The sequence below is a fragment of the Trifolium pratense genome, linkage group LG7 (genome assembly GCF_020283565.1).
Source record: "Trifolium pratense cultivar HEN17-A07 linkage group LG7, ARS_RC_1.1, whole genome shotgun sequence".
Classification (NCBI taxonomy): Eukaryota; Viridiplantae; Streptophyta; class Magnoliopsida; order Fabales; family Fabaceae; genus Trifolium; species Trifolium pratense.
This window is the reverse complement of record NC_060065.1, coordinates 2,708,071-2,726,635: the sequence shown is the minus strand read 5'-3', so window position 1 is coordinate 2,726,635 and position 18,565 is coordinate 2,708,071. Positions and strand designations below refer to the sequence as shown.

At 33.3% G+C, this 18,565-nt stretch overlaps 3 protein-coding genes across 4 annotated transcripts; all 3 read right to left on the bottom strand.

The window, feature by feature from the left end:
• Positions 1-791: 791 nt before the first annotated feature.
• On the bottom strand, positions 792-5,575 carry LOC123893615 (probable rhamnogalacturonate lyase B). The gene is made up of 15 exons (XM_045943382.1): positions 5,291-5,575; positions 5,044-5,165; positions 4,773-4,832; positions 4,229-4,348; positions 4,008-4,127; positions 3,624-3,765; positions 3,243-3,413; positions 2,913-3,068; positions 2,718-2,824; positions 2,451-2,544; positions 2,225-2,366; positions 1,975-2,131; positions 1,599-1,715; positions 1,394-1,520; positions 792-1,286 (listed from the first exon to the last, which is right to left on the bottom strand). Exons 1-15 carry the CDS (start codon positions 5,330-5,332, stop codon positions 1,023-1,025), a joined length of 1,941 nt encoding a protein of 646 aa, XP_045799338.1. The 5' UTR covers positions 5,333-5,575; the 3' UTR covers positions 792-1,022.
• An 869-nt stretch (positions 5,576-6,444) lies between these two features.
• LOC123893613 (rhamnogalacturonate lyase-like) lies at positions 6,445-12,002 on the bottom strand. Its single transcript, XM_045943379.1, is given in 17 exon segments — positions 6,445-6,828; positions 7,000-7,126; positions 7,266-7,382; positions 7,704-7,860; positions 7,938-8,079; positions 8,484-8,574; positions 8,834-8,940; positions 9,107-9,262; positions 9,375-9,545; positions 9,763-9,904; positions 10,426-10,456; positions 10,459-10,544; positions 10,630-10,749; positions 11,026-11,076; positions 11,276-11,397; positions 11,616-11,700; positions 11,807-12,002. Coding segments are annotated over 17 exon segments (1,956 nt in total). The 5' UTR covers positions 11,818-12,002; the 3' UTR covers positions 6,445-6,588.
• A 971-nt stretch (positions 12,003-12,973) lies between these two features.
• LOC123893614 (TRAF-type zinc finger domain-containing protein 1-like) lies at positions 12,974-16,234 on the bottom strand. 2 transcript variants are annotated; one of them, XM_045943380.1, is made up of 6 exons: positions 16,094-16,234; positions 15,897-15,986; positions 15,570-15,705; positions 14,247-14,384; positions 14,028-14,149; positions 12,974-13,372 (listed from the first exon to the last, which is right to left on the bottom strand). In XM_045943380.1, exons 2-6 carry the CDS (start codon positions 15,938-15,940, stop codon positions 13,207-13,209), a joined length of 606 nt encoding a protein of 201 aa, XP_045799336.1. In that variant the 5' UTR covers positions 15,941-15,986; positions 16,094-16,234; the 3' UTR covers positions 12,974-13,206. The 2 variants fall into 2 exon arrangements, with proteins under 2 accessions (XP_045799336.1, XP_045799337.1); XM_045943381.1 differs by having other exon boundaries at positions 16,073-16,209.
• Positions 16,235-18,565: the final 2,331 nt, after the last annotated feature.

The following is an 18,565-nucleotide window of genomic DNA, read 5'->3' as shown; positions in this document are numbered from 1 at the left end:
TGGCCTGTTAGATTTCAGCAAATTTTCAATAATGTTAATGCTGCACTTACTCATTGTAGTTACATTTATTTACAATTTACAATGAAAAAGAGAGCACTTTGTATCCACCAATGCAATGCAATCACCGTAATGTTATTTTTTCTTCCTTGTGCTAAGCCTATGATCGTCCACTTATAAGTCTTTCCTCTTGATTAATTTTCCTAGAAATAATGATTTCAATTATAGGAATAAAAGTTGAAAAATGTTGACTAATACTGCTACTAGGAGTTGTAGTAGTGAATGTTAGAATACTATATTGGTAAGCTACTCCATATGTGACATGTACATGTGTCTTTGGTTCAACTAAGGAAAAGTGATGGGAGAGATTTTACTACATATAAGGGAGGGGAGGGAATAAGAGGGGAGAAATTTTAATTAAATATATGCTTAGTTTAAAAGAGGAAAAGGAAAAGAAGAAATTTTAAGTTGAATAATTTACACTAACTACTTGTCTATTATTCTTTTTTTTGTTTACAATGAGCTAGATATCGAACCCAGAACCTATAGCATACTACACAAATCTCTCATCACTAGATCAAACCTAGTGGCTTTACATGTATGTTATTCTTGATATACTATATGATTACACCTTCTTCTGTTTTTTTTTTCTTTTCTTTTTCTTTTGTGATTAAAATTTTACCTTTAAAGTGAATAATAAAATGTTTAGAGTTTGAATCTTATAATGTAATGTCTTTACAAATTATAGATGGATAATGATAATTGATAAATTAGACGGTACACATGTAACATTGTTTTTTTGGTCAAGTGGTACACATGTAACATATTATAATCCAAAATAAATACAAGCTCTTTGTCATTTATAATCTTTAATTTGTCTTACATCACAAGAAATCTAACAATCAAAATAAATAAATAAAATAACTACATAGTATTTTGTAGTTCTTTCATAAACACCACTCTTTATTTTCCTATTTCAATAAATTTAATTGAATATCAATAGTAAAACAGAAAGAAAAAAAAACTCAAATTTTGTTATTGAAACTAGAAGTAGTTGGTGGAGCTTCCAAACGAATATAATCATACATAATGGCTTGAAATGGACCATTGCCTCTTGATTGTGTCAAAAAGATGGTATTATTATCTCCTTCAACAAGTAAATTACCAGGTATATTCACATTGTAAAGCCAATAAAGTCCATGAATTCCATGTCTAGCAATTGAATTATCCTTTCCTATCAATCCACTTGAAAATAAAGGACGATTTGCTTTGGGATCATTTACTCGTACCTAAAATTGTAAACAAATAGGAGGGTGTAACTTAGAACTATGGGGTGAAGTTAGAAGTTTTCTTAACATTAATAATCCAATACACGAAATGAATTTTGAAATTTTACCTGAAGTTCTGAATATGTAGCTGATGCCAAAGCAACTCGAAGTTTATAGATACTTTTTTTGTTCACATTATCAAGCTTAAACTTGATTTGCCAAGTTGTTCCTTGATATGTATTATCATCTTTCTTCCTAAAATTGGACTGGAAAATTAAACTATAATGTAAAAAAAAAAAATTAGTCGGTAATGCAAAACTACACTATCTTTACCTAGTAACTTGAGCATAGAACCAATCTTTTGTGTAGTCACTAACACCAATTGTGTAGACCAAATCTTTGTCAGGGTATAGTTCTGCATATCTCTCCCATATCCCATATTGCCTAAATCTGCATAATACAAATTGTGAAATTTTGCATGACACTGACGCCAATACGTAGGCACCGGTAATAATTTGAAAAATTGAAAGTGATTGAATGTAGGCACATGTGTCAGTGTGAGACGCTCATACATGCCTTCAATCTGAAGTGCCGGTGCTACATTGTGAACTTATTTCAAAACAGTCATAGGTTGAATGTTTAATTTATAATAATCATATCATGAAAATTAATTAAGTTGAAATGCATAAAAAAAAGAAGTGATCCTAACTTGTCAGGATGATTAACATAAAGTTTGTTGATATATTTGGGATTTGGATCAGGAACATAGAATTCGGCAGCTGAACGATCAGGGATGCCTATTTCCCACAATGTTGGACCATCTCTTGGTGGCTCATAAACAAGATCACCGATATCTATGTCACAACCTGATTAATTTCACATGAACCAAATACACAATACTTAACACAAAAGATTTCTACAGTTTATAAACAAAACAAAACTGATTGATGAATCAATACCTTCTGTTATGCTAATCAGTACATCATATTTATAGTCACCAATAAAACCAGGTACCCATGCATAAACATTATAGTCGCCGGCACGTACATTGCTGATGGAGAAATAACCATCATCGTCTGCTTGCGTCCAAAACTGATAATTCTGATAACAATTTGATGTAAATACAAGTTAGCAAGTAGTTATTTTTTATGCATACGTATAAAAGTTCCTAAAATGGTATATTACCTTGCATTCTCTTTGCCAAGATCCCACATCTCCTGGTGTAGCCAAGCCAATATAAGCACATTTTGCTGATAAGTAGTCGTCATCATCTATATACCTATATCGTTTTATAAGCCAAAATGGAATTAATCAAAAGCCAACTACATTGTTGGAATAAGATTTCTGATTACTTGTCCGATAAGAAATCTAGTTAGTCTTATTAATTATTTTGATCACTAATCGGTAAACAAATAATATAATTTATTGACGATATTTTCCCACAAAACGCACCTCTCTTTAACCAATAGTCTGCCACTAACATTACCACGTTCATCCCATTTCGGGAAATCATCTGATTCGGGAAAACTGTAGGGCCAACTTTGAACTTCCATTAACATCTGTAAGTTTCATTTGGTAATTTTAAAAAATCTAGTTATATACACATAACATATAGTATAAATAGATGATAAATTAGTAATATTGAACCTGAAGTTTAGCGTCATCCCATAGCTTAATTGGATCAGCACCATAATATGGAGAATTGACATAGATAAAAACTGGACCAAAAACTTTTTTCCATGCCTCACCGGTTTTGAACTTAGGCACTAAATCTTCTCCACTATAATGAGCACTGAGAAAAACCTGATTTAGAGAATGGATTGTAAAATCAGACCCAAATTCAATTACTTATGATACAAGTAAAGTAAATGCATCAATAGTAGAAAATGAACTTTGGTATATAATTATATTCTCTCCTCACGTAACAAAATATAAGTAAAAAAGTACAAGTATCTGGTCCTAATTACATGTACTTACGGCAAGCGTGGTAGGTCCCACGTGGGAAGTTAAGTTTTGTTTGACGGGTCCACCCGAACGAAATTCATTGCTAGGTGTAATAAGCCAGAATCCAACTGCAGGATCCATGCAAATCCATCCATGAACTTGGCTATCTTTGTTATCACATGAATATTGATACTTATCATCCACCTACACATTAGGTACACAAGATAATTTGTCTTAATTTGTGTCATCTAATAAGCTAGAGTAAACAAAGTTGACAAAGGAAAAAAGCAGTTAGATATATAATGTCTTAAATTTGTACTATTATGCTTTGTCATTATATTAATGTATCTATATTCTCACAATTAAGGTAAGGGATTTTCCTGAATCATTGATGAATGTAATGTAAAAATTTACCTCTCCTTTAAGTTCTGGTTCTATAGGATTGACAAGTAGAACTGCTTCTGGATAGGCAAGTGCTTGGCCTCTTGGTGGTATTCTGTCATCCGGAAGAGGCATATTCCTCTGTCTATTATCTGCCATTGCCATATAATGGAATCTGTCCACACCATCCAATTAGTTCCATAAGCTTTCTATAGCTTTGAAAACAAGTTATAACTTATATTATAGCTTATGAAAAACCACTTATATGATAAGTGCTTATACAGTAAGCGTTTAATTAAGTTAGTTATCCAGATAGTACTTAAAGGCCACATAGTATTGGAGTATCCAGGCAATAAAGCACATATATAGAAGCTAATGAAAAATACAAAACAAAACAAAATGTTAGTGCTTAATTACTTGTCTTTTCTAAGCTTGAAAGCAATTCTTGTTTCGTCAAGATTGAAAGCAGGCCAGTCCTCCAAGTGTTCATAAATTGCATATGAGTAGAAGCCGGATGAACCACGAAGCATTATGAACCTAGATAGAGTCACACATAAATTTGTTTTATTATTTTTCCATTTTTGTAACATGGTTATAGACAATATATGCTAGTTAGTAGTATATGTCATGTCACAGACCTTTTATCAATATTTAAAGGAACCATCTTGCCCTCCATGGAGGCATCCCAATTCCTGGTGAAGGATATCTCAACTTGATCCTCATCTTCCAATATAACTTTGAATGTGCTCCCCTTTATCCTGCCCTCAAGAATCACAATTCAAAAATGTTATTTGCTTAGTATACATCCACATTTTCAAAAACAGGTCACTAAAGTATATTTGCATTACATATATGACTTTCTTCGATTAAGATACAAGATCAAGGAGCTAAAAACTCAGTGATGCAAAAGTGAGTATACGTAAAGGTAATTAAGTTGGGTATGAAGAGCCACTAAAGGGCATATATAAAGGCTGGTGTCCGTCACCGACTAGACGCCAATACATGTGGTTACATTCACTTACTTCTATTTTCTTATATTATTACTAATGTCTATGAATCAATGTCAGTGTCGTGTCTGATGTCCGTATATGTATCAGTACTTCATAGGATGAAGCAATATTAGTGAAATCTTCAGCTGAAATTGACTTGCACATTAAATAAAGCAAAAAGAAAGCAACATACACATCAAATATTCCAGTGGTTCCTGTACTTGTTGGTGAGCTCCAAACAAGGTCCCAATACCTACATCAAAGGTTGCAAACACATTTTAAAACTTAATTCCAACATTTTTATCACATGAGAATTACTTGATTTATAAAAACAACTATTAGCATATTTGGATGAGTTTGGCAAGGCTTTCTCGAAAATTGACATGATTTTATAGAAGCTATAGGATTTCTAGATTCAAGTGAACGTGCAAAGTTTCGAAACACACACTATATTTATGACTTACCCTCTATTAGATTCTTCATTCAACACTTCAAGCAAGTTGTCAATGCCATTATACTCTATTCCAGTGACAATTCCCTCAGGATTTGATAAAGTGACTTTGAGTATGCCATTGTCCATCACCACCTAAAAACATCATATTCAAACAAAAAAGTTATATAATTAACATGTGTTTCATGATGACTTGACCAGATATAAAAATCATTACTAATATGGAAGAAAAACATTCTAGAGATAAGATTATAATTTACATGATGATCTTGAATGTTGAGTTGCACCCCTAGCGGCGGCATGGTGCTACTTGCAGTGAACAAAGAGAAACTTGCAACGAAAGTAAAGTATCACAGAATGGCTGAAAATTTATGTTCAATATAATGAGAAGAAAGACTACATGGCCTTTTATTTTATATATGGTACTGATGGCAGATTCTGAGCACAATGTTTGGATAAAACACTAAAACAGTTTGTTTATGTTCTAATAGCTAAATAGTAATACTCTGTAATCTGCCAACAGAAATTGTATAGTATAGTATAATATATATAGTATACTTGAGGACTATATACATGTTGATTTATTATTTTTCTTGAATTAGAGAAAAAGCATTCTTTAACTCTCTCTTTGCTTAGTCGCCACATATATATTTGGTGCATATAGTGTGTATTAGATAAAGGCGTCAGAGTGAAGAAACGGTCAATCACTTTCCAAAATGAATTATAGTTGTATGAAAACTTTATTACAATCTCAACAATTAAGCTTTAGTAAATGCCTAAATTGTGTTTTTGTTTCTAATATACCATCAGTGTAAAATTGTGTTTTTAGTGCATATAAATTAACAACTTATAACTATAATGATACTTTTTTTTTACAAGAGTATATAGTGGATGTAAATTAGCCTTTACATATAGTATAATGATACTTTTCTTTTTACAAGAGTATAGTATATACAATGCTTAAAGTCAAATCAACCTGTAATTATCAATATTTTTCACCTAATTACATAGCCTGTGAAAGGGCTTTGTTGTGTTCAGATTTTGAAAGGGTATCTGGTATAAAAAAAGTCTACCATGTACAGTTTTTGAGCCTTTCAACCATTGGCCAAATGATTTTCAAATGTTGAAGAATGAATACTTGCAACAACAAAATTTAAAATGTATCAAAGAATTTGAAGTCTTATATGGTATTTGATTTTTTTTAACACCCAGCTGAGGTTCAAATACCAAGTGAAATTCCTCAATATTCGAAACGGTGTGCAGTAAACTAATGTTCAAAATGCCTGTTTCATGAATAGTGGTGGGTGAACTAGTCTAACATAAACAACATAAATATGAATTTGTTCATACGAAAATACACACATACATGCTGCAGCTGCCACCGCCAACATTGCCACTTCAAATACAGACGAGGTTAAAAAGTACAATATTAATATAAATAAATAACATGTATACAATGTTCACAAATAAATACATTCACTGTTTCATTAAAAAAACACACACAAAAAGCACTGCTATTCTGTATCATTTAATTTTCAAGGCTAGGTTAAATTTCTTCTTAAGAACAAGGTGGGCCTTCCAAACGAATATAGTCATACATGAAACCCTGGAAAGGACTGGTGCATCTTGGCTGTGTAAAATATATAGTATTTGTGCCATCAATAAAAAGAGAACTTGATATATTCACATGGTACAGCCAATAGAGTCCATGAATTCCTAGTCTTGCAACTGTGTTTTCCCTTCCTATTAATCCGGTGGTAAATACAGGACGCCTTGCATTGGGGTCATTGACTCGAATCTTTACAGGCAATGTACACAGGTCAGGACAAAATTTAAAAATGAAATACTATCATGTTACATCCAACATCAATGAGGGCATGTATCTGTGTGTGTGTGTGTGTGTGTGAGAGAGAGAGAGAGAGAGAGAGAGAGAGAGAGAGAGACAGAGAGAGTAGGCAGGGTAGTTTACCTGCAATTCAGCTAATGTTGCAGATGCAATTGCAACTCTCAGTTTATATACAGTTCCTTGAATAACACCACCGAGTTCAAACTTGATTTGCCAAGTTGTTCCTTCATGAGTGTTATCCACTTTTTTTCTGCATTTATACACAAGCTTGGAAAATTAATAGGGAATATGTAATGTTTAACTCAAAAGAAATGCAACTATTTAAAATGAAGTAGGTACTATAGTCTTCAGCCATGTTATACAAATAATCAGTATTCCAAGAACCGGACCTGGGAACCTGAGCGTAAAACCAATCCTTCCTATAGTCACTAACACCAATTGTGTAAACCAAATCTGCATCCGGATATAACTCTGAATATCTTTCCCACAATCCATACTGCCTGAACCTACAAGTTGAGAGAAAAATGGAAGATCTAAAACCAGAACAGACATATCAAGGAAATATTTTCATCATATGCAAACAAAATAAATGCACAGTTCTTAGAATTTTGGGTTGGGCCTAACTCAACCTTACAAAACCAGCTTGTAAGGTGAGGATTACCCCCACTTATAAACATATCTCCAAACCATCTTTCATCCGATGTGGTACTCTTAACACAGTTGGATCATGATTTCAGTATTTTTATCGTGTTATAATATGTAGCATAAGATTCAAAATTATGGGAAAACAGAAGAAATATGCCCCTAATAAGACAATCAAAGCTAACCTGTCTGGATGGTTGATAAGAACCTTATTTATATACTGTGGATTGGGATCAGGAGCATAAAATTCTGCACCGGATCTATCAGGAATACCTATTTCCCACAATGTGGGGCCATCCCTTGGAGGTTCAAATACAATTTCCCCCAATTCAATGCAAGAACCTGAATCACGTATTTAGTAAGCACATAATTTTTTTGCAAGACGGCAAATGGCTTCAACTTTGACTAAGTTAATGAACCTGAGGTTATCTTCACAGAATCACCAAATCTGTAGTCTCCAACAAAACCAGGTACCCAGGCAAAAAGGTTGTAGTCACCTGGACGTACATTGCTAATCGTAAAAAATCCATTCACATCTGCTCTGGTCCAGAATTGATAGTCCTGAAAGGAGTAGAATTTTTTGAAGAAGTGAAAGGAGTAGAATTAAATCATGTTATGGAAAGGAATTTATTTGGGCATACACAAAAGCATTCTTATGATTATCTTGCACAATCAAGTTAATCTGTTAAAAGAGTGAGATTATTAAATTGTTGATCTGAAGCTTAAACTATTATCTGTTTTCAATTCCTAAATCAAATAACAGATCATATCGTCAAAGAAAGATTGTAAATGTAAGGAATAGCTAGCGTCAACTTAGCACTTACTATAGAGCAAAGAGAAGTTTAATAGGGCCGTCATGAAGTCCTCATCGCAAATGGAGAGGGAAAATGACGGCTGAGCGCAAACTACAAAAGTACAGCTTATGGAATTAAAATACTAGGTTTCAACAAGTGAAGCAAGAACACCTTGCATTCTCTTTGCCATGACCCTGCATCTCCCGGTGGAGCCAGACCAACATAAGCGCCATTTGCTGATATTAAATCAGTGCTGATGTACCTAAAAATAATTAAAATATTTTACTCAAGAAAAAAGAACAACCATAATCTTGTTGCAGCTCAGCAATTGATAACTTACTCAATTCATGACATTTATGTATTCCAATTTTTTTTTCCAGTAGTTAGCATTAGCACTAAACTTGAATTGCAACATAATTAGGAAAACTATGCTTGTATAGTAAATAAGATACTTAGATACACATTCAGCAATGGAAAATAAAAATCTCAAGAACAAACTAGGAAAAATCAAGCCTACGTACCTGTCTAAGACAAGTAATCTGCCACTGACGTTGCCTCGTTGATGTGGTTTTAAAAAATCCTCAGAAGCGGGGAATAAATATGGCCAACTTTGAACTTCATTCATCATCTGAATATCAACTCAAATCAGTCTTTATCTTAAAACTTACTGCTACATCTAACTGTACTAAAATAAAATAAATAAATAAATAAATAAATAAATAAATAAAAAACTGTACTATACTATCAACCTCCAAACAAGAAAATTACAGGAGATAACTGGCCATTAGGCATACCTTTATTTTTGCATCCTCCCATAAAAAGAGTGGGTCATCACCAGTTGGTCCAGAATTGAGATAAATATATACAGGACCAAAAACCTTCTTCCACGGTTCACCACCTCTGATTTTGGGTACCAAATCTTGTCCGGCATAGTGACCACTAAGAAACATCTGATGATGCAATTTAATAACACGTGATGTCATGAGAGATAATAATCAGGTAAAATTTTCTCAACTTGTATCACAGCCATAAAGGAAATTTCGCCATGGTCTATTCACTTACGGCAAGTGTGGTCGGTCCTACATGCGAGGTCAAATTCTGCTTGAAGGGTCCACCAGAACGAAACTCATCACTAGGTGTGATCTGCCAGAATCCTACAGGTGGGTTGAAAGATATCCACCCGTGGACTCGATTGTCTATGTTCTTACATGAATATTGATACTTGTCATCCACCTGCAATTGAAATCAAATAAGAACATAATAGAATACTTTGTACTGTTAGGATATATAGAATAAAGGGAAATTGGAGTAGTTTGTTAATTAGTTAGTTAGTTAGTTAGTTTGTTAGTTAATTGATTAGTTAGAAAGTATATCATGTATAAATAGCATGCATGCATAAAAGACCTAAAATAGATTACTAAGGCAATGTATTTGGCTTTGCAACCAGTACCTCTCCTTTCAATTGTGGATTCTTAGGATTGACTAGTAGGACCGCTTCTTGGTAGGCCAAGGGTTGGCATCTTCCTGGTAATCGATCCTCCGGAAAAGGCATAATCCTTCGCCTATCGTCTGCCATAGCCATGTACTGAAACCTATAAACTTGGTTGTTAAATTGGATGAGTATCCAAAAGTAAAAAATCATTGTCGCCATCTCCACTGTTTGTTTTGATTGTAAAATTCCCAAGATCCAAAAAAAAAAAGAATGTGTTACTTTTGTGCCTAAATTTGTAAAATACTTATATTTGGAAAATGGAATTGCAAAATCATTTGTAAATGCTGGAAAAATGTTTAGCCATTTTCATCGTAGCGAAGTCTTGTCAAATAAAACAGACACATGTAGGTTCCACGTCAACTGAGAGCGTGCTCTTATTGGAATAATGGATCTTGACCATTCAGCCATACAATGAATGTTAAAATTAAATTTAAGTATGCTCAGTTTCGACCATGCATGATTGTATAATCAAGATTAGCTCTTTGCATCTTTCACGGTCTCACTTGTTATGCTCCCTCTGTATAATCTCACTTGATAAATCCCTCACATTTGATGCCTCTCTCTCTTTGACAAACACACACACATACAATATAAAAAAGAAAAGAAAAAGAAGCCAATTACTTGTCTTTTCTAAGCTTGAAAGTGATCCTCGTTCACTCATATCAAAATCTGGCCATCCGTGTAAGTGCTCATAAATTCCATAAGAGTAGAAGCCTGATGAACCACGGAGCAGAATGAATCTGAAATGGACCATTCACAAATAAAATATTAATCCAACAGTTATATCATTTCAAAAGGCATTATACACAAAATATGACCAATTACCTTTTGTCAATGTTTAAGGGGACAAACTTTCCCTCAAGAGAATGATCCCACATTCTCTTGAATGAAAGCTCCACCTGTTCCTCATTTTGAACTATAACTTCAAAACATGTTCCATTAATCCTGAATCATAATATCTTGAGTTCAGATTTGCTTCAAATCCTCAATCAAAATTGAACTGATAAGATTGCCAATATAACAGTTAAGCAAAATAAAGCGGATCCGACAGCTGGTTTATATATGTATTCAGGTGTGGGATAAAAACCACTCACTCCCACTTTAATTGTAAACTCTAACTGGTGGATGGATTTGAAAATATCTTTCTTAAAATTTTGACACGGAGAAATAATATCAAACGACTCATCAAGGCAGTAACAAAAGAAAGTAGTATCAGCATACACATCAAAATATCCTTTGACTCCTGGTGCACTCCAAACAAGATCCCAATACCTACACATTCAATTGGAAGATAAAATTCAGATTCTATCTTAAAAAGGGATACCTCCCTCTGATTTCTGCACAATCAATAAGAAAATATAGATATTTTTTCTTTCTTAAATATAAGATGTAGAATACACGGTTCTCCACATGTGAAAGCAAATTTGTCGACCAATTCACCATCTCTAGGACATAGAACCACAATTCATACCCTCTATTAGTCTCCTTATTGAGAATTTCAAGCAAATTGTCAACGCCATTATATCGGATTCCGGTGACAATTCCACCTGGATTTGATAATGTAACTTGGACTATGCCATTATCCATCACCACCTGCACATGCCAAGTAGTTAAATGGCAATGAAGTAACTTAACTAATTATAAATGAGATCAATGCCTATTATTATTATTAAGCACCTAACACAGACACCTGACACATAAACACCGGTAATAAATTTTAAAAAACGAAAGTGATTGAATGTAACTACATGTAGACATCAGACACGCCTTCAATGGAAAGTGTGTAGTAATTAAAATAAAATGCAACTTACATGGTGTTGTTGGATGTGTAACTGTACACCTGGAGCGGACATGGTGAATCTTTCCTCTTTCTTTTTCTTTCTATGAGCAAGAAATCTATCAAGGACAAATAGGAATCAATTAATCATATTGTTATCAAATTCAAATTCAATGAATTGTGAGCTGAAAAAACAGTTGCAAAGATTAAAAAACAAAAACGAACCGAGAAATCATGGATCGCTATTGAGTATCGTCGATAGATAGAAATGGAATGATGGGAGGAGTGGGATGAAAGTAGACACGTGGCACACGCCTGAGAATGTCAGAAAGCCGGCAATTGCGGTGGCGTAACTAACTGTATAAATGAATAACGGAAAACAGGGGCGGATCGATTTATGACAAATTAATAATAAAAAATAAAATTAACACTTTAATTGGTTTATTAAAAATGGACTTGGGTCTGTACCCAAAAGAAGAAAAAAAAAAAAAACTTGGGTCTTGCTCATGATTGCCCCTCGATTACTCTTTAAATATTCAATTTTAAAAAATTATTTTATTCAAAAAGTGAAATATTTAAATTTTTAATCCGTTGACTTTACACAATTTCATAAAATTTTTACAAAAATTTACTATTTAAGATGATTAAAAAAACTCTAGGAGCATTCGTTAATGTTTTCCTTAAAAATAGTACATTTTAAGACAAATTAATTGGGTTGCTTAATTTTTTATGACATTAAATATGGGGCGAGGGTCCCATAAGTGCTAGCTCAACTGGCAAAAAATGTCAAAATTGTTAGGTCGAACGTTGTGACCTGAGTTTGAACCCGGGATCTCACAATCATATGTGAGTTTAATTTCAGTGGATTACCACTTCATCTAAAGACCCAAAAAAAATATGGGGTGAGGAAACAACAAACACTGAATTGATCTAAGTGATTAGGATCTTGATAGGCAGGCGTTTGATTTTTAGGTCATAGTACGAAAAAAATTGATTCATGTGTGCCCAATAGATTTTTCAACGAATATTACTAATCGCTAACTACGATAAAAAATTCTTACTAATATTTCGATAAGTATAAGAAAAAAAAATATAAGACGAGGAGATAGAACTCCAATTCAGACCAGTGGGGGATTCAAACACAAAAGAGAAGTGATGCATTCTCTGAGTTTCCTATTTGGATCAACAGCTCAATTACTTATATACAAGTCATTTCTAAACTACGATTAAATTATTTTCATATATTAGTTAAAGTTTATAGAAATAGGTTATGAATATTTCATAAAATATTATCATAAATTCTGCCAAACACTTTCAAATATTTATATTAATAGATAATAGATCTCCAAACAAACTATAAGCAGTGATAGAAAGATAAACAAGGAATGGCAATATTTGTAATCAATGACTCAAATTTATCTCTTGGTAGTTCTCTCCAAAAACAGAACTACCGTAATGTTCAAGAAAAGTGCATAACCACTCGGTATATAGTGACAGACACATTGCCGATGTGTTTAATGTACCGATATAGCATATCTCTCATACGACTTCTGTTGTATACGAATGGATTATACAGGTAGACTGGTAGAGTAATTTACACTAATATAACAATTGCCTCTCCTTTCCTAATGAACATTACTAGTCCCTGCCTTTCTCGGATAAAAAATAGATCCGACTCCAAGTATGACAGCGAGACCAGTTACTGCTATTGTGATAAGAAGACGTCCTTTTGGGAATTCATTCTGATGCCTCCTTGGAGCACTCCCGTCTCTTTCAGCTGGCCTCTCATCCCTTCACAGAAAAAAGTATAAGAAAATAAGTATTAGTAAACTAAATTTACATTTTAGTCCTCTAAAAATACACTTTACATCATTTTGGACCTCCAGGAAAGATTTGACATTAAACTAGTTCTCCGGTAAATATTTGAAGTGAAATCAAAATGATTAAAATTGATGCTCACATGGAGTGTGACGAAAGGATAATTTAATGTCACATAAGAATACCAAAACATAAGAGTCGGTTGTTTATTTTCTACGTAATTACATCCCACAATAGAGTAACAATTTTTGCAAGCCATAAATTCATAATTCTAACATAAGAAAATTAATTACCATCACAACAAGCAAAACTTGACTTGCTATCTTCGGTTAATGTATGTTCAGATTCTCACTATACCCGAATTTCTTCCAAATAAGTGTCAGGTGTTTATATTTTTCCTTGGGGAATGTGGTCCTAAATCAAAGGATATTTTCCTGATAACAGTCCTAAATCTTAAATGATATTTCTTGGTTACTCTCCTATAATAAAGTGTTAGAATTAACAAATAGAATAGTTTGGATATACCCCCACCCCTTAACCCTCAGAAAGATTAAAATTTGCAGTAATAATTTATTTTCGGACAATATTATGATGCATTGTAGTTGTAATTATGATGATATTTTCTTACCTTGAAGACCCTGCACCATTGTCTTGGATTCTGTTGCAATTAATTTCATGGTTCTGTATTTCACGTAGTCTAACATATTTGTTACAAAGGTGACACATCTCAGTTCGATTCCCACATACTTCCTGAAAGTTATTAAAGATCAAGTTGAAATCAGTGCCTCAGTACATGCATATATTAATGTAACCTTCTTAATTCAAAAGTTTTTTATGACCACTACACCTGATGCTCTGCCAGATCAATTGCTGGCAATGGAAACTCACAGAACTCACAGGTGACAATCCTTTGAGGGCAATTTTCACCTTTATGGATATCTAAAATATCACGCACCATTGTTTCGCTGCACAATGAACAGGTAACCTGCACAGTTTCACATTTTTCTTTTGAAAATCTATAGCAGTGATAGAGCTTGTTACAGTAGTGATCTAAATTTCCAATCCACACAGGCCATACGCGATTACTAAAAATTGAGGGCACGTTTGCTAAATAAAGTAAAATTTAAAGCAGTGATAGAGCTTGTTACAGTAGTGATCTAAATTTCCAATTCACACAGGCCATACGCGATTACTAAAAATTGAGGGCACGTTTGCTAAATAAAGTAAAATTTAAAGCAGTGATAGAGCTTGTTACAGTAGTGATCTAAATTTCTCCAATTGCCAAGAGTTTTTATCTTAACACACAAGAGTTTTGAAAAAATAAAATAAAAACCAAGTATCCTTGATGACCAGGTCCTTCCAATTTAATTGAAGGATGATAACTGAATGGATCAGATTCCAATGGACAAGTCAAATTAAACATTTGCCAATTCAAGTTTTGCAAGAAAATTATGAAGAAAACCGAACGAATCCCTCTTTAAATCAATTTGAATATATCAATACCCAACTCATCCTATCCATCATCTAAGGATCATTCATCAAATTAATTACTTCGACTTAAGAATTACAGTGGTGTTTGATCATTATAATCAAATTTAAACTAATTCTGTTATTATTTAGTTTTTTTCATATTCTTATCAAGTGTATCCCTAGTTTAGTGTTGTGATTTTCAGTTGGTAAGCATGGGAACGAAAATACTAGTGTCACTAATTTTGTTATATTATTGTTAGTTTTTCTGAGGTGGAAGTGGAAATTGAACCCATGACCTCCTTATCGCTCCACTCCATAACTCATCCACCCCAACCACCGAGTCATCCTTATATCTCCCTGTCACTAAGTTACTAAATAGATCTAATAAATCCAACATCCCAACCATCCCGTTGAACATATCATCACAACTCGATGAGTTGGATTGGATGATTTAAAATTATGGAATAGTGGATAAGTGAATCCAAATTAAAATTGTGAAGGGTGATTTATTAAATTTGGTTTAAATAAGAGCTAAATCGGCAACTAATTGTAACTAAGACAACAACTTTAGACCCATGAATCCTTCAAAACAAACCTACAATTATTCTTAATCATCAAGCAATACAAACTACTCAACATCATAGGCTTGCAACTTGCAAGTGATTTCGTTAAACAAAAACAAGACAAAAGTGTTACATACCGGCGCATGGACCTTTAAATAGTGATCATCAGCATGTTGCTTTGGTATCATATCACCACAAACCTTACATTTTTCGAGGTTCCGAGCGCAATGAACAGAATGCAAATCAATATTTGCAGTAGGGATAGCCCGATCACTATAATAAAAAACCATAAAAACAAGACAAATCAAGATCAAATTTTTAAAGAAAAATCACAATTACACAACTTAGACCATAATTATATGAACAGAAGCATCAATAATTGAAAAATAAGTTCAATTATTAATAATTTTCAGCTCAGAGTTAAAGTAAATCAACAATTGATGAATAGAAAGCAAAGTGTTTACCAGTGAGTGCATGTGGTAGTGGCTTGATCGAGCACAGTTTCCATGTCGTTAAAACACAAGAATGAATCCAAAAAAAGGTTGTTCTGCGACCTAATTTTCAGGAAACATAGAGAAAGAGATTTGAGAAGTAATAACAATAATATTAGTAAATTAATATAAATTAGAGATATTATTACGGAGGTTGAGATTGTGATTACGCTTGAATTTGTAGGTAGAGGGATTAGGTTATGTGAAGGAAGATTTCAGAATTTGGGGATGAAAGACAGAACAGAGATTGTGTTGTGGTACTTTGGTTGAACAACAACTTTGGTCGAAGAGACTTTATTTATGGGACCTTCCTTAAATAATAAATGTTTTTTTTTTCTTCATAAAAATAAAGCGTAACACATAAATTTTTTCTTTTTGAACCACCTATAAAAATAGAATGTAGATTTTTTTCCCAAAATATACTTCTGGCCCCTTTAATTTCTCGTAATATCCCCTCCCCATTTTTTTTCCGTAATATCCCTCTCAGGGGACAGACGCTGCAGAAGAGAGAGAGAGTAGCGACACACCCAATGTCACCATAGCCTCTGGGTAGCGACGGTCAGATTGTCGCTATTGACCAAGGAATGTTGGTTTTGTTTTTTTGGTCTCTGCATGGGAGGGAGAGAGAAGAGTTTTGATTTTTTTTTAAATATTTTTTTTATTTGATGAAAAAAAATTACAATATAATATATATTTATATTTATTTGATAAACAAATAAATATAATTTATTATAATAACAACACTAAAATTCTCAATGCCTAAGTCCTCCGGTGCCACAAGGTGGAGGACTTGCATTCCACCGATATCCTCGTTCATATAATTGCACTTCCTCGTTGTCCCCATTTGGATTTCTTTCTTCTGTCACATCCACGTCAAGAAAATTTCTAAGTGTGCGTTGAGTCCACGGGGAATTGTGAGTTTGATTCAACGAGGAACCTTCACCAGCAGCCCATGTTGAATTTAACATATCGTTCGGTACAGCAGACGCCCACTCGAAATCTAGGGGGATTTGTTGGGGTTGTTGTTGAGGTTATATAGAATCATCGGGGTAGTAAACATTTACTAAATTTTCATTGAAACGTTGAGTTCTCGATGATTCAAATGTTTGGTTGTCGAAAAAATTCCACGTCAGTGGCAATTTTTGGTAGTTATCAATTTGGAATTTCTCCTAAATGATATTTTCCACTATGTTAAGAAAAAAATTAAACGAATTCCCATGAGTTTAAATTACTATCATATTATCTATAGAGAGATTGATGTTCAAAGTGTAAATACTCTATTTATTTACTAAACTACTTGAAAACATTAAACGATAGATTGAAATATAGAGGATAAGATGAAGTTTTGATGTGATTTTAAAAAGATAAAATGGAATGGAATCTGATTCGTTGAAGTGGGCATCAATGTAATGCCTCAGAACGTGCGTATGATATAAACCGGTTAATACAAGGGGAAAGAAATATGAAGAAGCCTCTCGTCCTAAAATACAAGTAATACATTCAAGAGCATTTAGATAAGATGATGTATATTTCTTACATTTTTATTTAGACATTTAACAACGTTAAAACTCTTATCCGTCCTAAAGTAGTCCCCGCGAAGCTTTAGGGAAGAAGGTAGTCTCGTCACACGATGATATTCATTAAAAAAATACTGGTGTAATATACATTTCAATTGTACCATAAAAACAGTATGATTTATTTTATTGTTGTCGGTTTCTAAGATACATACATCGTATACTGCACCCACACCGACCATTTTCTAAATGTAAAACAAAAAACTTAACTATATGAATAAACAAATGATGATGTCCGAATCAAAATATTCTGTCACCACTTATAAAAGTACACCTTCCTTTTCTACTTGTTCAGATGCTCATTCAACTAAATCTGAACCAATTTTCACATCACATTTGCTATGCAAAGAAACAAGCAAGAAAATACCATGTCTTCTTCCAACTCGAACAAGGCAACGAAAAGGAGTAGTAGTGTTATGTCAAATGAAAAGCAAGTTGAGGTTAGTGGAAACAGAGGAACCGAAGAAGAGGAAGATCAGGAAGAGACAGTGATCAGTGTAACGAGTCAGTTGTTCATAAAACCGAAGAATCTTGACAAAGAAGTGGTTTTGCGTCGAATTCGTCATCGAAAGAGGATGAACAAGGTGCGATCCGTCGTTGGAGCTATATTCCAAGGCTCTAGTAATAATACTGGAAATGATGAGGCAGCTGTTCAGCATAAGAAATGGGTTGATGATGCATTTGCTGCTTTGTAAATTATTAGTATAATAGTAATAGTAATAATCTTAATTAACTCTGGCTCCATTTCTTTAGATCAGAGTAATTAACTATGCAACTTGTTTCTTAAGAGCTCTTGCCCTCTCTGGTTTGGGCGTAGTGTATATAGCCATGTAGTACTCTTAGGTTTCTGCTAGTTAATTATTATGGAGAATATTTGGAATTGAAATGTTAGTATTATGTTATGTACAACTTTTATTAAAGAAAAAAGCTTGTAATTTGTATTATGTTTTTTTATTGGTCATGTTAATGTAAAGATTGAATTTGTTCATCAGATTTATTTTGTTTTTGGTGTTGAGGTCCTTTTTCTTAAAATAAAAATTGCTATTGATAAATGATTAACCAAAACAT